The sequence below is a fragment of the Littorina saxatilis genome, linkage group LG17 (assembly GCF_037325665.1).
Source record: "Littorina saxatilis isolate snail1 linkage group LG17, US_GU_Lsax_2.0, whole genome shotgun sequence".
Classification (NCBI taxonomy): domain Eukaryota; kingdom Metazoa; phylum Mollusca; class Gastropoda; order Littorinimorpha; family Littorinidae; genus Littorina; species Littorina saxatilis.
Genome location: NC_090261.1, coordinates 23,829,077 through 23,853,993, shown reverse-complemented (window position 1 = coordinate 23,853,993; position 24,917 = coordinate 23,829,077). Strand labels below are relative to the sequence as shown.

At 43.7% G+C, this 24,917-nt stretch overlaps 1 protein-coding gene across 5 annotated transcripts in view; it reads right to left on the bottom strand.

Moving 5' to 3' along the window:
* LOC138953970 (regulator of G-protein signaling 7-like) overlaps positions 1–24,917 on the bottom strand; it is a 105,487-nt gene that overhangs the window by 25,208 nt on the left and 55,362 nt on the right. For all 5 annotated transcript variants that reach the window (XM_070325996.1, XM_070325997.1, XM_070325994.1 and 2 more), the window contains exons 4-6: positions 22,983–23,089; positions 7,048–7,099; positions 53–194 (exon numbers count right to left, since the gene is read on the bottom strand). In XM_070325996.1, coding sequence (XP_070182097.1) covers positions 53–194; positions 7,048–7,099; positions 22,983–23,089 — 301 coding nt within the window. The remainder of the gene's footprint in view (positions 1–52; positions 195–7,047; positions 7,100–22,982; positions 23,090–24,917) is intronic.

Genomic DNA, 24,917 nt, shown 5'->3' with positions numbered 1-24,917 from the left:
TAACTTTAAAACTAAGTTTTGACAAAATTGGCAACAAAAAAGTCAGGCTCACTTTGCCTGTGCCTCTGCCTGCATGAAGATGAACTCCCACTTGCGAGAGAACATCTTCTGCAGTCGAGCCAGGTTCTCTGCCTCGTAGTCGGCCAGTTCCAGCCTCTGCTTGTTTTGCATTGTCCGCTTGCATAAGTACACCGCTGAAACACACACAACAGTCCAGTTAGTTTTACTTATCACACTGAAAAAATCCACCATCATAAACAAATATACTAAAGTACTTAAAGACCCACGTTTGATGACCTGAGCCGAGGTGCATGAAGCAAAAGTGGGTGAAACCTAAACGGGAGAGAACAAACCGCGGGGTCTGATTTTTTTAAAATTACATGTACAACAAATCTCAATTTCAACCAATCCAGCACCGCAGCTGACTCCCGACCGGTTGATAACTTTAAGCCCTGGGCTAAGGTGCACGTTGCAACCCAGTTGGGTGGCACACAGTTTCGCTTTGTACACCTCGGCCCTGGGCACCAAGGTTTGAACCAGTGGAAGGCCACAGAGCTACACTGAGCAGTATCACTGACACTGGACATAGTGCAGAATGAAAGAATAGCTTAATAAAACTGTCGAGCCTGCATTCCAATGGATGTTGCAAAGTTTCATATTGTATATTGCCCACAGGCCCAGATGCATAACATCAGGGCTAACAAACATTGATGAAGATTATGAAAATGATATCACTCTGGATAGCAAAAGTACAAGCTGATATCTGCATGGCTTGGAGCTTTTCAAGTTATAAATAAAGTTGGAAATGGTGTTTGTGGAATATGGGTATTTTGGAGCATGCTTATGGCCCTTTTTGAGGTTGGCAGGGTATAAGGTCAGGGTGGATAGTGGATTTTTTTAATTTTTATTTTTTTTATTTTTTTTATAAACTATATGTCACTTTCATTTGATCTGAAAGGAGGACCTGCACTAAGTTTACTGCATACTGTGCTCTATCGGCAAACGTGTAGCCCTAAACCATGAAATGAGCTGGAGAAACACAAAAAAATAAAACAGGAAAGAAAAGGCTTCTCTTTCAGAAATGCCTTGTTGTTGCAACTCAGAGCTTAGCTGAATTCATGTAATGTCTGAAATTGCCAGTACAGTCCAATGAAGTTTTCAAGTTCAAAAAGACGATCATGTTCTCTGGGCGCTGGTTTAAACAAAACTGTCTGTCTGTCTGTCTGTCCGTCCGTCTGTCTGTCTGTCTGTCCGTTTCTCTCTCTATCTTTCACTGCATTCTCTTGGAAAGAAAGCTTGCAGGATTTGACTTCCTTCCTCTATTCCTAACGCAGCAGATCTATCTTTTAATCAGCCAGCTCATGGGGACAAAAGCGGGTTTTATCTAACGTTTTGTTTAACATAGGATTTTCTCTAGGTACTGGCAGCATTGACATGAAGCTTTTCACCCCACCCACTACCTGGTCTGGCACTATCACACTCATCTGGCAGCTATCTGGCAGGCACAGAGAGAGAAGAGAAGAGAGAGAGAGAGAGAGAGAGAGAGAGAGAGAGAGAGAGAGAGAGAGAGAGAGAGAGAGAGAGAGAGAGAGAGAGAGAGAGAGAGAGAGAGAGAGGATTTTCCAGTATTATTTTACTGTCTTTCCTACCCCTAACACACACATGCGCGCCTGCACTCACACACACATGCGCGCCTGCACTCACACACACACACACCCAACCTACATACTACACGAAAGACATAAACTGCATTTACTGCAAGGGTGGAAAAATCCGCCTTGTTCTGTGTTGGAGTCTGCAGCAATTAACACATCCAATAATCATTTCGGAGAAGATGGCGCTGCAATCACTACATAAAATCAATCATTAATTTCACTGGCTGCATGACTGTCAGCCAATACCATGGATGTGACAGGCAAAGATACAGCTTTGTTACCTGTTCTACAGGCAGGTGAATTGTGAAGTTTCCACTGGGGATGGCTTAATTTATACAAGTGGTCACTACAATCATGACAATGTTGATGCGATCCAATCAAAACTATGCTAACAGTGCAGTTCAATGCAATTTGGATAGTTTCTCTCAGCCAAATTTACGATGTGGACACATGTAAAGAATACATGTACCAAGTTTTTCTCATCAAGCTAAATGTCTAATCATTCATCCATCTACACTCTATCAACTTATTCAAGCACCTGGACAGAAACAAGAGCTCATATCTTGTCTCTCTCCATTTCTCTGTCCCTCCTAAACCATTTGTGTGTATGTGTGTGTGTGTTCTCTTTCTTCGTTAGTTCAGTTCAGCCCTCTCAATTACTTTTGTCAGTTACAAACCGATCCCTCAAACTCTTTAACCCCAACTGGTAAACATCTAAACAAACTTTCCCCTTAAAAACCACTGGCACCAGACACTCCACAACCTAAGTGCCAGGGACAGGTATATTAGGAAGTACCTGGCTTAATTACTGGGGCACACACATCACACTTCTGAAGTTACAAAGTCAGGCAGGTATTGGGCTCCAGCCTGTACATGTATACATTACTTTCATTTAGTTTGTTACCCAGGAATGTGGACTACCTCCTGTTGGCAAAATGTACAAACAGAAAGGCTTGGTAGAATCTAGCTGACTTTTGCCACAAAAGATAAAACAGTAGTTCAAAAAGTAAATCAGACAGGTACCCAACACCCTATATACTACATCTCCAACCATATTTTCTTTAGTTGGTTAACCTGAACTCGGACTGCTGGACAGCCATATACCACACCACACATACAACCCCGTTTTGTTTTGTTTAGTTGGTTACCCGGAACTCGGACAGCTGAGTGCTGGCAATTTTTATCTGTTGGTTATCTTGTTGCTTGGGATTCAGTGCCAAGTACATCACATTTGACTCTCTCTCTCTCTCTCTCGCTCTCTTTTCATTCTTGGACTGTCTAATGCTGAAAAGGGCCGTCACACACGTTTTGTTGACTTACAATATCTGTCACCACACGGAAAAAAACAACAGACTGAAGGACTGATCAAACCATGATGTTATGATGCATGGTATTGGTGTGCAGTGTGAGTCAAGGTATCCCTGACTCTGACAAATGCAGTGGACTCTCTATCGGACTTCCAGTAGCGAGAACTTTGCGAGAACTTTGCGCGATCGTGCATGCTTCGGTATATAGAAAGCTTTGTACTTCGACATCCCAACCCCACAACACCCTTTCACTATAAACATGTGTTTTCGTGAATAAAACATTCTGATTCTCTCGCTCTCTCTTTCTGAAGCAGAGGAGGAGTTTAGGTGGTTGGGGGGGGGGGGGGGGGGGGGGGGGAATGAAGTGAGGCAGAAAGGCATTACAGCTGGGTAAATATCAGTGCCAGAGAAAGCAGTCCTCAGCGGCACGGGCCAGGTAAACTGGCGATAGAAGCAGGTAAGAAAAACAAGCGGTGCAATGAAAACGGCAGCTCTGATCAGGAATTTGATCTAAACCAGGTTTGCAGACTGTGCGAGTCTTTGATCATCATTGCTGTGACCTAACCTTGATATGGTATGTATGTATATATATATGACTAAACTCAGCAGAGACAGGTACTTACTGATGTTAATTCTGATTAATTATGCATTTACTGTTTGGTGAGTGCATACATTCGATCTGTATTTTTTTTTTATATAACCACCAAACAAAAATACATGTATGCCAAAAACCAATCTGAGAACAACTGATTGTTCATAGGAATTTTTTTATATTTAAATGTTTAACATCATGATTTTTTTCTGGGTGCATATTCAAACTACTCTGCTGAAAGTTTACTATTTTCTGGAAAATCGACTAACAAAATGATTGTGTATGCTCTCCACCTAATATTACATCCTCCTTATGGAATGAACATTACCGCTGACAATAACTGAGACAATATGCAGGTGAATAAAAAAACAATGGTTTGGTGTAGTCAAAAAGAATGTTGTCGTTTTGCCATTGCAAAAACAAGTGTTTCAACACGCTAGATTGTTCTGCTTATTTAATCAGGGCAAAGTTGCATAAACTCCTGCCTTCATATTTATTAATGTCACAGAGTATTTACACAGCTGGGTGCATTAACATTATTACATGCATGTAGATTGCTAGTTTTATGTTTTTTGTTAGGACAGATTTACCTGAATGTGAAGAATAACGAGATTCTAATGACAAAATTTACCTGTGTGTGAAGTATAAATCTAATGACAAAGAAGATTTATGCACAAAGAAGAAACAGATCCCCAACGCAATTATTGCCAGTCTGCATTACACGACTGCTATGTTATTTGTGTGTGTGTGTGTGTGTGTGTGTATGAGAGAGAGAGAGAGAGAGAGAGAGAGGGAGAGACTCAGAGAGAGAGAGACTCAACCTCCAGGTTTTATTGTTTACATATAACTCATATTTTTATCTGTCCTGCCAGACTACACAGTAATCTCATTTACTCATTTGCATACTTTTTGTTTCATTTTAAGCATCATATTTTTGTAAACGCTTATCTCACTCCTAATGTTAAGTTTAAATTCTGTTCAACATGTACATGATCAGTCTGCTTTCCATTGGGACTCAGTCCCTGTACTTTTAATTTCTCCATCCTTCTGATTCGGAGAGCTCGATCAAAACTGCATGGCTACTGCCACCACCATCTCCATCTCTTACCCTCTCTCTCACACACACACGGTCAGTGTCTCTCTCTCTGTGCCCCCCCCCTCTCACACACACTGTCTCTCTCTACCCCCCCTCTCACATACAGTGACACACACTTGACTCTTATGTCATCAAGGGGGGGGGGGGGGGGGGGGAGAAACCCCACCAGACAAGGGTTAGTTCAGCACAGCCTGCATCATAACCCAGCGAGCTGGCCTGCTTCCCATGGCCCCAGGGCAGAGTGGCGTGCACAGGTAAATTTGCTCACCTGCCCGTTCAATTCATCACACACTTATTTGACGGCTCTATAAATATGCCAGAGCTGCCCGTTGGTATCTATAGCCTTTCAGGTAGAGATGTCCTACATTTTATGACCTGCAGATCACAATCTGCGGATCCCATTGTGATAATTGATCCCATTGTGATAATTACGTTGTCATCAGTATGATACTTGTAGCAGTATGTGACGGAAGCACTGTGCTTTTCCTTTTCTGTTTTGGTTATTTGAGGAGCCCTATGTGATGTGTAAAAAGAAAATGACGTCCAATGGGTCTAGCGACTTTATTCATTGTGCAGTGTTTTATAATCTGTAGTGTTGTCATACACCTGTGTGACTCCAATGTTACTGTTATTAGTGAACAGCCGTAGGATTGTTGTTTTCATGCTTATAAATAATTATATGTAAAAGGAATAAAACAATATTTAAACCAAAATTATCACAGAAAAGGGTAAAAGCCACAGTGCAAAACATCTTTACCTTAATCAAGACAAAGACCCCAATGCGAGACTCATCTTTACATTAATCAAGATTTTTAATGTGTATTCCAATGCTGTCAATAGTGTTGTAGTAAGGTACCAGTTCAAAGCCAATTGACATACATATATGTATTATAATTGCCCACATAGTGCCTAAACCTGTACTTGTTGACTTGTGCACTGTGTGTGTGTGTGTGTGCATCACATGTTTGTGCCTGGATGTGCATGCACATGTCCATCCCTCCTTTTATTAAGTCTGCTTTTATACGTGTCTGTGCGCCTGTGAGTGTATGTGCATGCATACATAACAAGCAATGTGCGAATAAGTATTCTCTGCAGAAAGAAAGGTGCATCCTACACCAGGGGTCAACCGGAGCAAGAAGTGAGAGCAATCATGAATTAATTACTGTCTGGACAGAGAAGCGTGCACCACTAATATGCACAAGGGGAAATGTAGCCATCTTTATGACAAACCAGCCAGATGAAGAAGACCAGATGCCACACACCTGTCAACAAATGGCTTCTGCCATCTTTGTTCTCTTGGCTAATTGAGGATGATATGTAGTATAGTTATGTATTAGGCAACACAAAACAAGTTGTATGTTTCTGGTCACCCGACCCTACCTAGTTTTTTCCCGCCGACCCTAGACTTTTTTTTTTATTGCATTTGTAACAAAAAAAGCAACAAAAAAAGCGTCAAAACAAAAGTAACAGACGGCAGACGACACAAGGGGGATAATCCCGCATCCCTTTTGTCTCATTTGTTTTGTAATGTATTGTCTTTCTATTTTCTACCCTGACCAAAAAACAAACAAACAAAAATCCCTACCTAGTAACCTACCCATTTTTTGTAGCCATGTTACCAGAAACATATAACTTTTTTTTCTGGCCTTATGTATAAGAGCATTGAGTGCACTTTAATACCTTAACTAAACACACACACACACACACACACACACACACACACACACACAAACACAATACAGTGACTGCATGTAGCTTACTCTAAAACGGTGTTCCTATTCCATTGAATACTTCACCTACTTAATAGCAAACTTATAGACTAAATCTCTTGGAACACCTGCAACCACCACAATCATAACAGAGTGTAACTTCATTCAGGACTTCTAAATCTTCAACAGAAGACACTGACATTATTTTGAATACCATTTCTCCAATGTAAACTTGTGATAATCAATGGCTCTGTCTGTGGAGTATGAAGGTTACAGTTCAGTGCACAATCTCAAGAGGTGGGTGGCATATATATTTCTACTTAAACCGCTTCTTGACAGGTGTAGTACCACATCAAAGCAACGGCTCCACTCTGAAAACCAGACAGGTTAAAAGGGCAGGGGAGAAGGGGGGTGGGGGGTGGTGGTGTGTGGTCTGTGCCCCCCCTCCCTCACGTAAAAAAAATCGGATAAAATCAGGTCTTAAAAGGGAGGTAAGTTAGCAGATGTTATGAACAGAATGTCTGGAGAAGTAAGGTCTTAAAAAGGAGGAAGTCTTAAAATGGTGTGTGTGTGTGTGTGTGTGTGTGTGTGTGTGGGTGTGTGTTCCACTGTAAGAGAATGAAAGGGGCTGTGAGAAGGGGTGGGAGGTGGGCGAGGGATTCGCAAGGAGAATATGATTTGCACTCACCATAGTCTGTGTTCTCTGGCTCTCCACATCGCGATGGCCAAAAGCAAGGAGTCTGCAACACACAGAAACACAAAGGCAATGGATAATTGCACGACCAGTCCGCTGTTTGCGCCCATGAAATGAACAAGGGGTCTCTTTGGGAAATGATGCAAATAATTACATGCCAGCCTTGCCTTTCTAGCTCCCTCAACAATAGCAAAATTCTCTCTCTCTCTCTCTCTCTCTGTCTTTCTCCAACAGCAAAACACTATAGGAGCTTTCTCTTTCACTGCAATAACAAAATTCAGCCCTAAAAAATGTCTCCCGCTATACTCCCCCTACCACTCTCCCCTTTCTTTCTGCAAAAACAAAATCGACTCCAATGAGAAACTGTCTGTCTGACAGTCTCACACACAGCAATAACAACGTTCCAGAAAAATCTCACTCTGCCTAAAAAAAAAACTAATAACAAACAAAAAAAAGTAAAGAAAATAGCTCTCTCTCTCTGTCTTTCTGCCCCCGCACCCTCCCCACCCCTTCCACTTTCCCTGTCGCTGCTCTGCGTGCGTGTCTCAGTTATGAACAATTGCAGTGCATTTTTTGCCTCTGTCTGACGCTGATTATGACGTGCCTGCAAAATGAAAAATCACAGTTAAATGAGCAAACTGACGGCGGATATTATGACCACCGGAGTGTTATGAAGATGCAGCAACAAAGAAAAAACACCAGAAAAGGACCGGAAGTGCACGGGGGTAGACTGAGGACAAGGAGGAAAGAAGGGAGGAGGAAAAGGAGGAGGGCGGGGTAGGGGGAACAATACCGGACATACAGCTGGAACACTAGCTGTACTTTGTTAATGCCTGGTTTACTAGGTAAAGTCATTTGAGAGCAAGAACTTTCTGGAGAGAGATTGGTTGGTTGGTTTTTGGGTTTTAATGTCCCTTCAGCACTGGAGAGAGAGAGAGAGAGAGAGAGAGAGAGAGAGAGAGGGAGAGGGAGAGGAGAGAGAGAGAGAGAGAGAGAGAGAGAGAGAGAGAGAGAGAGAGAGAGAGAGAGAGAGAGAGAGAGAGAGAGAGAGAGAGAGAAACACACAGACACACACACACTCACTCACACAGCGGCGTGAGGGAATCGGGGTGGAGGGATTGTCGTGCACACTGTCATCGAAAAACTGGTTGCAGGACAATCCAACAAAGCACACAGCCCCCTAAGAAACGACGAATTTCCTTTCGCGTTCGTAAAACCAATCAAAGGGTATTTGTGTCTGACAACGCATCGCGTCGCTCAAAAAGACAACTGCCGCCACACAATATGAAAGCCGAATTCGCCCGCAAGCGCCTGACTCCGTTGGACCGATACTCTCTCTCTCTCTCTCTCTCTCTGATTCTGTGTCATTAATATCACGTGCTGTGGAAGAAGAGACAACCTGTTCATTTGGTGTGTGGTGGGGGGTGGGGGCGATGGGATCTTGATAAACAAATAAAGTCAGAAAGTTACAGAGGACTTTACATTCACAAATACATTATTGTTGAACAGTTCTCGAAAGTTTCAACCCTTGGTAATCAAGATACATAAAACGTTCATTGTATCCTAGAACCACATCAAGCCACCCACACAGCCACCGCCACCACATAATACTGTTCGCATGGACAATATTCTCGATCTCTTTCTATCTGATCTCTCGAAGACCTTCACTGGACGTGACTGGACCAAACATAGCATAGCTAACCAAGTATGAACCTGTAGAAAATCACATGTCACATGAAATTGTACTTTAAACCTCTCTGAATATGCCAGATGGAACGCACGCGCCATGTCCATGCATCAACAGTTCTGAAAGAGTCACGCAAGAGCTAAATACTGTTTAACTACCGTACGACAGATGGCAACAGCTCGAAGCCCCTATATAATGCACACATTGTATGCAATAACTTCAGTGACAAAATTACAGATAGTTGCAAACAAATCTGGAAAAAGAAGAACTGCAAATCGGATGAAGGACTGTGATTCATTTTCATTGCCTGAACAGTGGGGGGGGAGGGGAGAGAGAGAGAGAGAGAGAGAGAGAGAGAGAGAGAGAGAGAGAGAGAGAGAGAGAGAGATTAACATCACTCACTTCCATCCTTTATGATACAAAGACAAACAAAGAATACCCCCCCCCCCCCCCCCCCCCAGTTCTCTTGAAACACCAGCATCCATTTATAATAACTGACAAAGCAGAACAATCTTCATCAACAATAAACAAAAGTCAAAAACTTTGCAATAACACCCCCCTCCTAGCGCTCCAAAAATGGACCACCATCCAAAAAGTGGTCCTGTTTCATGAATACAGACCCACGTTATATTCTTCTATGGCATGACATGGTAGTGGCAGAATTCAATAAGCTGTGGACCCCGAGGCCACCAATCCCCACCTGATTGGCAAGCAAACGTGAAGCGATCAAACAATTTCTGCCCGCAATCTGCGAAGACTTCAGTCTTCCCTCAGTCGCCGCAAGAAGACCGCCGCGCAAGCTATTTTTCAGCCCAGCCTCATACACTCTATAATAGAGCTGAAGGGGTCGAATTCGATCACTTTCGCCTGGAATGGGCGACCCCATAAAACCTGACCCCCAAAACGGGCGACGCTAAGCCAATCCCACACACAGCGGGCGATGCTGAATGCATTTAGGCCTCACAAGTTTGGAACCGTTATATCACTTCAATAATTTTTTGGGCTCACGTAAGTGTAGCCTATGCGATGCTAACTTTTGTCTGTCTAATCGTGCGTGCGTGCGTGCGTGCGTGCGTATGTATGTATGTCTGTGGTAGAAACTTTAACATTTGACTGAACACCGAAACACTAATTTTACCTCAGCATTTGAAGCAAAGTATTGAAGCAATGATCAACATTTCGTCGGCACGTATGTAGTTAAAGTGTGTATCCAAAGAAAACGGGTGGTGGGTGGGTTTTTTTTTTTTGGGGGGGGGGGGGGGGAGGGGGGGGGGGGTAAAAACAGGTGACTGGTTTGTGTCGTGTGTGGTATGTAGACCAGGTCAGGGGTCAAGGTTAGGTCAGATCGCGTGAAGGATTGTGGTATAGATACAGTTATCACCGAGCTGCAGTTAGCCGATTCGGAGAAGACGACTCATGATTTCACATTGTTCGGTTTCGTAGCTCCAGAAAAATAGATAAAGAAGATACCAAAGGAGATTTCCTACAGGTTAATCTGCACAGCGTGTTTCCAGTGTCTGCGCGATGAAGCGCTGTCGAAAGCGCAGTGTCGATCTGGCCATCTGGCAGTCGTGTCCCCGTAAGTAGGCTACAGACAGACAGATCTAGATTTAGTGTCTCGCACTCTTGCACCGTGTCACCTATGCTTACTGTGTGTGTGTATGTGTGACTGAGTGATTGAGTTTGTTTTACTGTTTGTCGATTTCTTACGTGAGCCTTGAAGGCTTCGCCTCTTGTTTAATTAGTCAATCAAAGCAGCAGGGTTATTTGTGCTTGACTGTTGCTTTACGGTTGTTGTTAATTGTATCCCCCTGCGTACTGGTTGGAACCTTGTTAGACCACAGGCGGAAGGTATCGTCCACTGGACTACTACTATCACAGAAAGACTACAAGGTACGTCACTCACCTTCGAGTCTTCTGTGTTCTTGGAGTCGCTTCCTGGGGAAAAATATTGTTCAAGACGGTTTGCCTCTTCAAACAGTCTGTGTAAGGTCAAATAAATACAGTTGAATGATTGTTTGAACTGTATGTACCTTTAATTTTCAGCTTCCGTCCGCTGCAGGTTGTTTTTAACCATCATTTGGACGAATCTTCGTTTGCGAGCCGCCAGGTTCCACCTTGCGTCAAATCATGCAGTCCGCACCGAATATGCATACCAGCGCTCATTGGTCTAAAACATATATATCTAAATATTGTGCAGCAAGGGAAGCTACCCACGGGAGTTTTCACTTTCCAGCTGCAGGAACATTTTTTGCGAAAGCATGGAAATTTCGTCGATGATCACGCAATCAGTATCCAAAATACGTTGTTGTGTTTCTTTGCAATCTGCATCATGCATGACACGACTAATGATATCTTTGTCGCTAAAACGGCCATCCATAATCCCAGCAAATTTGTGGATTGTGGTGCCGCTCAGCTGACTGGCTGCAATACCTGTTGTTGCCGTGATGCGGACTGTTTTTCCTGTTTGTTCCAGTTGACATTTTAATTTTTTTTAACTAAAGTAGACTTTCCTGTGCCGGCTTGACCTAACAAAAAAAAATTATGCCCCCCAAGAGCAGCTTGGATAACGTTGGCCTCTGCCATATCGTTGCCACTCTTCGTTGCACGAACGGAACCGATGCAGACGATTTCAGTCGACCAATGAAAATAATCATCGAATATCCTGTTATTAACCAATGAGCGGTCGAATGCATATTCGGTGCCGGATGCATTATTTGACGCAAGGTGGAACCTGGCGGCTCGCAAACGAAGATTCGTCCAAATGATGGTTAATAACAACCTGCAGCGGACGGAAGCTGAAAATTAAAGGTACATACAGTTCAAACAATCATTCAACTGTATTTATTTGACCTTACACAGACTGTAGGAAGAGGCAAACCGTCTTGAACAATATTTTTCCCCAGGAAGCGACTCCAAGAACACAGAAGACTCGAAGGTGAGTGACGTACCTTGTAGTCTTTCTGTGATAGTAGTAGTCCAGTGGACGATACCTTCCGCCTGTGGTTAGACAGTGAATCCTCGCGTCGTCTGTTATGAAACACGGATAGAAATAGTCGATTTCGACCCCTTCGGTCTCACTATTATGCTACCAAAGACCATTGTGTTCTCTACAGTCTCTGATGCCGTGATCACTACCACGAGAGGAAATGACCAGAGGGTGGACAAGGAACAAAAGAGAAGATGGTGCTTTTTGCTGCCTGGGGGTAGATCAAGGCGTGGCTGTGGGCTTGTATGTATTGTCCTCGATATTGATCGGTCGTAGACAAAGTAGACATACTGAACGGCACATGCACAGATGTCTCTCCCACTTCGTAAGAATCAATGTATCTACTTTGGACCGGGGATTGGGGACGAGTATGACAGACGTTCATTGTGTTGACGCACGTGTGGTCAAGAGCAATAAGTCGCCCCAATTCTAGTCCAACGAAAGCAGCCAAGGCAGATCTATATGCACGACTATATAATTACTCCTCAAAGACACCAACTGTGATGACTGTGACCTTGTAGGCGGAATCTCCAGCCCTGGGCAAGACAATCGGTCAAGTAGTACTGCAGCGGCTTGGTGGTCAGTTGAGACCTTTCAGGCCGGATCAGCAAGATGCACCATAGTACAGGCAGTCCCCCGACACTGCTATAGATACATTGCTCTCACTACTCTTGTGAAAGATTGCAGTACGCTGTTGTTATTACTCTAGTGGAAGACTGCTGTACGCTGCTCTTACTAATCTTGTGGAAGACTGCAGTACGCTGCGCTTACTACTCTTGTAAAGACTGCTGTACGCTGCTCTTACTACTACTCTAGTGGAAGACTGCTGTACGCTGCTCTTATTGTTAATCTTGTGGAAGACTGCTGTACGCTGCTCTTACTACTCTTGTGAAAGTCTGCTGTACGCTGCTCTTAATACTACTCTAGTGGAAGACTGCTGTACGCTGCTCTCATTGTTAATCTTGTGGAAGACTGCTGTACGCTGATCTTACTACTCTTGTGAAAGACTGCTATACGCTGCTCTTACTACTCTTGTGAAAGACTGCTGTACGCTGCTCTTACGACTACTCTAGTGGAAGACTGCTGTACGCTGCTCTCATTGTTACTCTTGTGGAAGATTGCTATACACTGCTCTTACTACTCTTGTGAAAGACTGCTGTACGCTGCTCTTACTACTACCCTTGTGAAAGACTGATGTACGCTGTTACTACTACTCTAGTGGAAGACTGCTGTACGCTGCTCTCATTGTTACTCTAGTAGAAGACTGCAGTACGCTGCTCTTACTACTCTTGTGGAAGACTGTTGTACGCTGCTCTCATTGTTACTCTTGTGGAAGACCGCTGTACGCTGCTCTTACTACTCTAGTGGAAGACTGCTGTACGCTGCTCTTACTACTCTTGTGGAAGACTGTTGTATGCTGCTCTTACTATTCTTGTGGAAGAGTGCTGTACGCTGCTCTCACGACTCTTGAGGAAGACTACTGTACCCTGCTCTTGCTACCCTTGTGGAAGACTGCTGTAAGGTGCTCTTACTACTCAAGTGGAAGACTGCTATACGCTGCTCCTACTACTTTTGCGTAAGACTGTTGTATTCTGCTCTTACTTCACCAGTGGAAGACTGCTGTACACTGTTCTTACTACTCTGGTGGAAGCAGCCGAACGCTGCTCTAGTTGCTACTCTTGCGGAAGATGCACGCACATTCTGTCATTCACATCTATTTCCGTTCCCTTTGGAACTATTATCACCTGGCATACAAAGTACTGTGTACACAGCATCATCGTCCCATCTGTCTCTTTCAAATGAATGATAAAGAAACAGTCGTTCCTGCTGTATCCATTCTTTCCAGAGATAATTGTTTTGTTATGATGATAAGTGTGCCGTTAGAAGGAGAACAGACAGGGTCCAAACACTATCCATTTTGTCAACTATGGCGACAACAGTGCGTTATTAAACCCTGCGGCTCTTCGTCCGTCTGTGTGCATCATGGAATGCGGGGGAAACTCGAGAGACGAGTTCTGCTCCCGCTAATATAATAACATATTTGACGGCAACTTCGTGGCGAGGAAACACAAACTAAGGGGTTCTACTTTGCTTTCTTCTCAGGCGTAGGGTGGGCACATCGCTATGGACAGGATAGTTGGTGTCCGTCCAGCTCACTGGTCAGTCAGACAACTTTGCAGTGTGTGTACGTGTGTGTGTGTGTGTGTGTACGTGTGCGATTGAAACTCTAAAAGTGATCACTAAAACAACGTTTGGGAATAGGATCTGTGTGTGTGTGTGGGGGGGGGGGGGGGTGGGGGGAAGTGGTAGGCTGGCTGTTGTCGATACAGAGACGGACACATCCAGAAAACTACAATGTACTTTTGGACTTTACAACACCACAACGTCTAGGCCATCACCCAGCAGGAGTTAAGGCCCAAGTCTTTACTTTCTTTATTTGGTGTTTAACGTCGTTTTCAACCGTTCAAGGTTATATCGCGACCGGGAAAGGGGGGGGGGGGGGGGGGGATGGGATAGAGCCACTTGTTAATTGTTTCTTGTTCACAAAAGCACTAACCAAAAAATTGCTCCAGGGGCTTGCAACGTAGTACAATATATGACCTTACTGGGAGAAAGCAAGTTTCCAGTACAAAGGACTTAACATTTCTTACATACTGCTTGACTAAAATCTTTACGAAAGGCCCAAGTCGGCCCAGAGCTGAAATACCAGCGATCCTCATGGGACGCCGCGACAGATGACACATCAGCGAGAATCAGCCTGGTCAGAGTCGCTGGGGACCCTGCCTGGCCTTTTGCGCGGGGCGGAATGTCACCCTACAGGCTGACAGTCCACTATCTTGCTGTCACGCTGCGCTGGCTAACCCCCTTTTCACTGCGTGCACATTATGCTGCAGCTTCATCAGCGTGTGCACGTGCACACAACGACTGCATTGCTTGTTTTGACAAAGCAGGTCCTTGCACAGCTGTTTATAGCATAAGTATAGGGAGGGTGAGGGGAGTTACGATGTTGGTCTCTGCATCACTACACAGCTTACGTTTGTGGGATACGGGTTGGACTTTGGCTAATCTGCATGATGTACCAGTTGATACGTGTAGATCACCAGACACCCGTGGCTAAATCATTTAACGGCAGTTTAAAAGGTCATCGTTGTGACACCTCAGGCGTCATCCCAATATTGAGGCTGACGGTTCGTAAGTTGTCACAGTGGTTTTGGCACACTTACAATATACCGTCACACCCACATCCATACACTCATCGGCCTTTCCTGTTTTTCATCTTTACGGAATTCCATTTTTGCGGGACAATTAATCTAATGCTTTGGCACGCAATGGTAAGGTGCCAGCGTCTCAGACGATGACTTGGGTAGCACATAGTTGTGTCTTCACCTCTTGACCACGTGTGACGGTGTGTTGAAAGTCGACAAAGACCTTGTTTTAACAACTTTCTTTTTTTTAGCCAAGAGATCAACAACCTTTAAGGCAAGAGGAAACGACACAGACACTTCTTTTTCTTGATGAACAAGACGAATGAAACCTATATATAGCTTGTTTCTGGATTCACAGACAACAGCTGGCCAACAGACTAGGAAAGGTAGGAAACAAGGAACTTCTGGCACTTTGAAGGTTAGAAGGAAGGAAGGCAGTAGATTCGACCACGCGACCCGTAACACGATCCACCCCTAGTCTACCATTGTCTAACTGCTAGTCTATCTTCAGTTCGTCAGTCGATCTACTTAAGGCTCGTTCGTCCGTTGATCTACCAGGGTTCATCTGCTGGTCTGTCAACCTGCTGCAACATTTCGTGTCCCAAAAACCAGGTACAGAAACTCCAGGGAACTTTAATTTTAAATCTCTGCCCAGAACCAACACGTTTTGGCCAATGAGGTCAAGGATGAGCACTAAAGTTACCTTTCCTTCCACGAGAGTGGGCAGTGGGGATGTACATTATTGCTATGATGCCATGTCACCGCTGCCTGCGACACAAATTTGAGGGTGGGAAGCGGATATGTGCATAATTGTAGAATGCCATAATTCAAGGGCTGAGCAAAATCATTGTTTCTAATGATGTACATTGCGACCACCTTTTCCGCACTGAATCCAACCTTCTAATCCCACTTGACCAAATAACCTAGGTGTAACGCAGTGGAAGCAATCTGCATATTTTGATTTAACGGACAGCTATACTTAAAATAGAGTTGGAGAGGGGGAGGGGGCTCCACCCGAAGTTAAACTTTATCAAGAAGAAGTTAATTAAGGTCCACACAATTATGGGCAAACAAATATTGGCGGATGATGACCGGCAGAAAGCGAAGATAATCTGCCGGGAGGAAAAACACAAGACGGGGCTCGCTTCCTCTCCGCGTACTGCCCTAACAAGCATCCATTATACCTAATGAATCCCCAACATTACTCATTTCCCGCTTTCTTTCATTAGCTTGCTTCATGCCCAGACGAAAATAAGGTGTTCTTCTGCCGCGTTCTTTTTATATTTAGTCAAGTTTTGACTAAATATTTTAACATCGAGGGGGAATCGAAACGAGGGTCGTGGTGTATGTGCGTGTGTCTGTGTGTCTCTGTGTGTGTGTGTGTGTGTGTAGAGCGATTCAGACTAAACTACTGGACCGATCTTTATGAAATTTGACATGAGAGTTCCTGGGTATGAAATCCCCGAACGTTTTTTTCATTTTTTTGATAAATGTCTTTGATGACGTCATATATCCGGCTTTTCGTGAAAGTTGAGGCGGCACTGTCACGCCCTCATTTTTCAACCAAATTGGTTGAAATTTTGGTCAAGTAATCTTCGACGAAGACCGGGGTTCGGTATTGCATTTCAGCTTGGTGGCTTAAAAACTAATGAGTGAGTTTGGTCATTAAAAATCTGAAAATTGTAAAAAAAAACATTTTTTTATAAAACGATCCAAATTTACGTACATCTTATTCTTTATCATTTGCTGATTCCAAAAATATATAAATATGTTATATTTGGATTAAAAACAAGCTCTGAAAATTAAAAATATAAAAATTATTATCAAAATTAAATTGTCCAAATCAATTTAAAAACACCTTCATCTTATTCCTTGTCGGTTCCTGATTCCAAAAACATATAGATATGATATGTTTGGATTAAAAACACGCTCAGAAAGTTAAAATGAAGAGAGGTACAGAAAAGCGTGCTATCCTTCTCAGCGCAAGTACTACCCCGCTCTTCTTGTCAATTTCACTGGCACTGCCTTTGCCACGCGCGGTGGACTGACGATGCTACGAGTATACGGTCTTGCTGCGTTGCGTTGCGTTCAGTTTCATTCTGTGAGTTCGACAGCTACTTGACTAAATATTGTATTTTCGCTTTACGCGACTTGTTTCTTATTGTCTGGCTGATCACTTGGTGTTCTGTGGTACTGCGAGACAGACATGTGACGGGTATCTTACGCACTGTGGTCTCTGTTGAGGGCAAAATGGAATATTCTTGGCATGATTATGATTTTGGGCACTATACGCAGGAATCTGTCACTACCACCGAACCCCCCCCTCCCCCTAACAGCTGATGTATGTGTGCATGCGTGAGTGAGTGTGTGTGTGTGTGTGTTTTAGTCTACTTGTCGCCGTGTAAAAGCGGTGTGTGTGGGTGTGCGTCAGACCTCGATCCTACCCCCAAAAGTACAAAGTGTAATGAGCCAAGCCAAAAAGAATAATCTGGTGGAAGAAGGTGTAATCAAGATTCCATTCGGCAATCATTTCGCACATTGTCACTTCTGCTCGGACAATTTCTCCCTCCAGTTTTGTTACTGTATTTCTCGACTCAGACTTCCTGATAAAGAAACAGGTAATTCGAACGTCTTTTGGTTTCTATGAGCTCTCTTCAGTTACTGCATCCTTGTGATAATTTGTCCCGATGTGCTATGCACAGTCATATTTTCCACCGTGTGCACACGAAAAGTCACTGTGGCAACGAGGCATGGCCACGATTCCATTTAGCTGCCTTTGTATTTCTTTGAATAGCTTTCTTCTTTTTCACAGCAATCCTTTTACCACCACTGTGACCAGCTTCCTCATCAGACTCGTCCGTCTCATGGGGACTCAAGATTTTCCACGCGCCGCTAATTCATTGTAATGCAAACGGCGGCGTCTATCTTGTATGTGGCTGAACAGACCAGAAATGACCAGATATTGCCCAAACGATCTCGCGCAGGTGCAAACGCAAGCTCTGCGAGAGCAACACTACAGCTCGGATTTACATCGAGATTATATGCGAAAAATCGTACTTTTGGTTTCTTAAAAATCGTACTTCCATTGTGGAAAGCGTGGCGGCGTAGTTTGGGTTAACAATCGTGGTAAATTACGCCCAAATCGTAAGGGTAGGCAGGTCTGGCGTGCGCGCGCGTGCGTGAACGCGCTCGTTTCCAGGCGTACGTTCACGGTGGAAGAAAGTGCAGGTGTGTAGAGCGAAGTGCCGATACTAGAGCTCAAGGAGGAATGCTACGAGTACTTTACACAGAAGGCTATCAATAACTGAACGACTCCTGAGAGTTAGCTTCAGTACTGACGGGCCACTCACAGCGAAGAGCAAAAGTGGAAGAAAGGATATATTGGAGGGGCAGAGAGAAAAGAAACATTCTGCGAGAAAATAGACGAGGGTAATGATGATAGCAATTGCTGCTCTTTTACAATCAACCCTCGCTGAAAGAGAGAGAGAGAGAGAGAGAGAGAGAGAGAGAGAGAGAGAGAGAGAGAGAGTAGGAGAGGGAGGGGCGGAGAGAGATCAAATCAAATCAAATCAAATTTTATTTTACGAGGGTTGTGGCAGAGAGAGAGAAACACACACACACACACACACACACCAGAGACTGTAAAGAGGAAGCAGACCCCCACAAGAGCGTTAATTTTCCCCACCAGACAATCCCTTCCGTCCGGTCCCCCTCCTCCCCGCTGACCAAAGCAAGCAGCTGCCTGCTTGTTCAGACAACACAAGCACTGAACAGCAGCACTAGCATCACACAACCGGACTCTTGTGGTCAACTCCGCACGGAACATTACTGGACTAAAGTGCTTATCAAAGGAGGGGGGGGGGGGGGGGCTTCAAGGTGCAGATCAAAGGCCCGTGGATGGCACTGCCCGCCGTTAAAAGCTCCCAAAAGAACGTCAGGTGCACGCAAACCCACGCACGTGATCCGTGTTGTTGCTGTTGTAGCTAACTCTTGACGGCGTTTTGCTGAGTGAATGTATAGTGCGTTTCCTTAGGAACACTAACAGTGCCGAGGCAGTGATTTTGTTATTGTTTGTTTTTTGTTCACGAGAAAACATTGTTTATTCATATACTGAAAGAGAATTTGATCTTCATGATATGTCTGGTACTGACTTTCTGTATGGTTGATTGTGTATCGCTTGAGCTTGGCATCGGCCTAAGAAGATACCATTTCAAAGCGACCCCAAAAGGTTTTGAGATATAAAATAAAACTGAGGTCAGATAAAGGGAGCAAAAGAAAATGTGTATCGTGCTGAAAAAGTAAAGTTACCGAGTGTACACATCAAACGACATCACCACACCCTTTTCACAGGAATTCACGACACCCCTCCTTTACCAACTTTTCCTCTCACGATAACATTAAAAACAAAGTCAATAGGTCAAACGCAAAACCAAAAATCCAGTGTCCACTTAGTGGGGAATGCACTACTCGTATACGTGAGCTGGTGGCGGCGGCGGCGGCGGCTGCTGCACGGCACTGGGAGAGGTATCGTAATTACCCTGGTAATCACCGTGATTCTGGGTGCAACCGAAATCGATGTGAAATGGACAACGTTAGTGGGGTTATCCTCCGTGCACAGCGACACAGACAGCAGATGGTGTTCCTCTACTGTGGCCAAGTGGTGAAAGCTATCGTATAGAGCGCATCCTTCCGCCTGAATGCATACCAGAACATATATACGTACGTGTGTGTGTGTGTGTGTGTGTGCTTGTGTGTGTGTGTGTGTGTGTGTTTGAGTGTGTGTGTGCCTGGCTGCTTTCTGTGCAGAACGTGTGTGTTTTTTATTCTGAATTAATTTTGATAGCCTACTTTATTTAGTGTAGCACCTATGCCAATCTTTAGAAATTATTTAAGCATATAACAAGGGCAAAGCCCATACGACTCACATGCTTGACCTTGACCTTTACATGACCTTGACCTTCAGCTAAACCTAGCAATGACATCATACACTAAGAACTGCTTTACACATTTTCCTACCAAAATACATGTGACCTTGACCCAAGGTCAAGGTCATCCAAGGTCATGCAACACAAAGCTGTTAATTCAAGACATAGGAAGTACAATGGTGCTTATTGGCTCTTTCTACCATGAGATATGGTCACTTTTAGTGGTTCACTACCTTATTTTGGTCACATTTCATAAGGGTCAAAGTGACCTTGACCTTGATCATATGTGACCAAATGTGTCTCATGATGAAAGCATAACATGTGCCTCACAAAATTTTAAAGTTTGAAACAGTTATCTTCCATAGTTCAGGGTCAAGGTCACTTCAAAATATGTATACAATCCAACTTTGAAGAGCTCCTGTGACCTTGACCTTGAAGCAAGGTAAACCAAACTGGTATCAAAAGATGGGGCTTACTTTGCCCTATATATCATATATAGGTGAGGTATTGAATCTCAAAAACTTCAGAGAAAATGTGAAAAATGTGAAAAATAGCTGTTTTTTAGACAACATTTATGGCCCCTGCGACCTTGACCTTGAAGCATGGTCAAGATGCTATGTATGTTTTTTGGGGCCTTGTCATCATACACCATCTTGCCAAATTTGGTACTGATAGACTGAATAGTGTCCAAGAAATATCCAACGTTAAAGTTTTCCGGACGGACGGACGCCGGGACGGACGGACGGACGACTCGGGTGAGTACATAGACTCACTTTTGCTTCGCATGTGAGTCAAAAATCCACCCTTCCCAGATACCAGCCAAGGTAAATGTTTAAATTTCGTGGGGTTTAGTTTTGTTTTGCTGTTTCGGGTTTTTGTTTTTTCCCTTTTCACATGTCAGTCTCCTATCTCGCGTCTTCACAAAATCATTCTCAAGATTGAGAACCATACGCAAGGCAGATACTGTAAAGAGTAACTGATCACTGTAATATTCCGTTCACGGTAAAAAGCAACGCAATTAAACACCCTTTAGACGCCCTCGGATACATAAGTATTGATCAGTTACTGAAACTACGTATTGCAGCACAAGACAAGAAGCCGCAAAAAACGAGGTTGGGGTTGGGATGAAGGGGTAGGGAAAACGGACTTAATCACATCCCTTTCCGTAATAATTGTATCCGTTTGCAAGACGTATACCAAAATTAACCTTAGAGAATCGAAGGAACACGAAGCAGACCACGGTTTACGTATAGTGCGTTAAAAGTCAACGTGTGTAGATAGCTTTTCATGTACAAATGTAATCCAATCTCAGCTTGTATGCTTTTGTCATTTCCTTCGAGGCAAAAGTAAATACCAAGAGGCAAAACTGCACAACCAGAAGCCGACACGAGCACAAGGAGAGAAAACGTATCCAAAGATAACAGTGTTGAGATTTACTGGCCGATGTGAATGCGTGAAAAATTGTGTAAAAAAATTCCATCTCACACGGCAGAAATTAATATGTAAAGCGCAAAGAGAACGTCAAGCGCTATATAAATCTCCCATATAAATAAATAAATAAATAAATCAGTTGATGGTTTTATTTCAGCTTTACTTCACGATTAATCAAAGGTCTGCTTCGAGTTCTATAATTTCCTGTACAGGCCAGAAAGGTAAGGATTCAGTTCAAGTGTACACGCTTGTGTGCACGATTACTCATTTCCGCGATCGGATCGTCCGTTCGTGTGGATCTGAGCACGTGCATCCGTCACTGATTGTCGTGTGTGTGAGTGTGTGTGTTAGAGAGAGAGAGAGAGAGAGAGAGAGAGAGAGAGAGAGAACCCACAGACTGACTCTAAAAAATGACACTGTGCACGGACACTCAAAGAAAGAAGCTGACAGGGTGACCCAGAAAGCTAGTCCTTCCTCTGTCTATACCTCCCTCATACAGTCTGGCAGCTTTATCCCTAGCAGTAACCAAGACAACCCAATCAGTTTCGCCGCATTAAATTATGTGTACCGTAACCACCATTGGCACTGTGCTCTTCTCCCCTAACCACTCACTCCCTGCTTATGGGTCAAACGGTTTTGTCCAAGAAGCGACACATAGATCACACGCTGACCAATGCACAGATGACCTTCACCTTTGAGCCAAATCACAAATTGACCCTCTTTTCATGGAATGAACTTTAACGGCGCTCTCTAGCATTATGGGAAGAAAGCAACAAAAGAAGAATTCGACTAGACCATGGGGAAGCAACAGCGCGCAGCATCAAAAGGTCTTAACACACAGACATACATTTTCTCACGAAGCACCACAAAACCCGGCTGGTTTTCTTTGTTTGACAATAAAAGGGATTATTCTTCAAAGTCCAGTAAGAGGGATTATACTTGGAATTAACCGATGCACAGTCTACCTACTATATATGACCAGCGAACATTCTTGAACCTTTCTGACAAAAACTCTACTCCGATTCAGCAAAAGCAGACAGAAGAACTAATGTATTCTTAATTCATGTACCTAAGTGACGTGTACAGTGAACCCCCTTTTAAGACCTCCACAAATCTGAGAAAATCAGATCTTAAAAAGGAGGGAGTCTTCAAATGAAGGTAAATTTACAGGGGTTGTGAACAGGAAATGTGAAAAAACAAGATATTAAAGGGAGGAAGTCTTGTAATGGGGGTCTTAAAAGGGCCCCGGGGTTCCACTGTATAGACTAAGTCTACCAAACTGGGTTCGTCGATTCGGCTTTAATGAGCGTTAGCAACTACATGCAATCAACCAACGACCAGCACGTGCATAGCAGATGAACTATAAAAACAAAACTGCCCCGGATTTATAAAAAAAACAAAAACACTCTGTTTCCCTCACTGGGTTGTAGTTTCCCTGCCTTGTACCAAGGCAAAACTACCCAAAGTCACACATTTCGAAGTGGCAACCGACGCAACACACACACACAAAATTGCAGCACAAAACCCTGAAATGAAGACAGCATGTCAGCCATATTATGGAGAATATCAGGATCACTCGTCCCCCACCCCCCTCTTTTTTTAAACTTTTTAAAAATTCTTTTGTTCTTATCAAAATCACGCTGTGAGAAGCGAAATATTTGTTGATACATGTATAACATCTGTCGACCTACCTGAAATCTGTAGTAGGTGTTGTCGTTTTTGACGGTGAGCATGTGGTCGTCGATGGGGAAGAAATAGCCGTGGGAAGCCATCAGGTGGGCCAAGTGCAAGGCCTCCACTGCAACAAGTCCAACATCAAGTTTCATTACAGGTGTCATTCAATAGTTTCATTACAGGTGTCATTCAATAGCAGCAGAGTCGGCGCACCCACGCACGCACCCACACGAAAGCACACACACATACACACACACACACACACACACACACACACACACACACACACACACACACACACACACACACACACACAAACAAACAAACACACACCTCCCCGAAAGGCGTTACAATTCTGTATGGACGAAACCGGTTTGCACTGCCCTACTGTCTTCTACTTATCTTGTATTTGTTCAGTGAGTTCATATTGTTACTTGATACATGTCTAGGCACAAACCCGTGCCGTGCACAAATAAGCAGACAAAGTAAAACCCTCTCCTTTTCCACCGTTTTTGTAGGAAACTGCGGGTTTCTGCATACAACTGAATACTCAATTTCTCCTGCAACATGACTGTGTATCTGTGTCTCACAGATGCAAAAGCCATGATGTTTTTTCTACCACCTGTACAAACGAATTTTATGCAAAATAGAAAGTAATGCAACAAATAACTCGCTCCCGATGCCCTCTTTTCGTCGACGCATGAGTTTTGTGAAGTCTTTTACGTGGTCTGTAGTTTAATTGCGCGAAGCTTTGCAGCAAACGAGTCAACTACAGTACTGTTTTGAACCGCGAAGTGAAAATAATTGTGTTTCGCCAAATGTTCTCAAAAAAAGGTATAGAGGCAATGAAAGCGTGTCTCGCTCTGTGCGCGTGCGTGTGTGTGTGCGCGCGTGAATGCTTGCTTGTGTGTCCATGCGGTTGTTCGCAAATGCTAAAGTACACTCAAAAGAGTTGTGATTGCTCAAAGGAAGAGGCAGGATTCTAATTTTACCTTTTCCACTCTCATGCAGAAACAATTATATTCAACGTCTGAGAGAAGAGTAAAAGGGAGGGGGGGGGGGGGGGGGGGGTGTCCCGCAATAAAACTGAAAGTTAGCGGGTATTGTCTTGCTTCTTCCGGTAAGTTTTTTATTTTATTTTACTAATTACGTTTTTTTTTAAATCATTTAAACGACACCAATCAATTAGTTCTTTGCGAGCGACAGACTGCGGAACGGTTTTATGGGGAGAGACGGAAGGGTAGCGAGGTGCAGTGAAGGGAAAAACACGCCGACAGGTAGCAGACTCTTTGAACCATCTCTCTCTGCCCAACCCCCCCCCCCCCTCCATTTTGTCCTTCTTTCCCTCTCTCTCTCAAATTTCTGAGGTCTGAGTTTTCTATCTCTCTCCCTTTACCTTTCGTTACGACTGTCCGTCTCTTTCTGATTATCCTCCTCTCTCTTACACACACGCACGCACGACCACACGCAACACCACCTCCAACAGACGTATGCAAATATACTTATATATATATTCAATGCATAACATACTGTGCGCGTTTTGGATTTTCTTCCAATGAGTTACCCAAGCGGACCAGCGAAACATGCTAGGTACAATACAATACTACTCATTACGTGAACAAAAAGGCCCATACATTTTATTTATTTATTTATTTATTTTTTATTTATTTTTATTTATTTTAATTACATAAATGCCACTCACTGAGTCGCATACGAATACAAGGAACAGAGAGGCGAAGGGCAGGTGGTTCATTTGCATCAACTAATGGCGCTGCTCACGCTACCAGTAGATTAACGGCTATTCATTATTGACAAGATTTCTAGAAGAAAAGCTCTTCAGATGACATCAAGGTCCATCCAAAACGCAACAAGATAAGTCCGAATATGAGCGGTAGATTTTTGATTCATGCATACATCTGTCATCATATCGCTCGGTCGTATGTGTGGCGTGT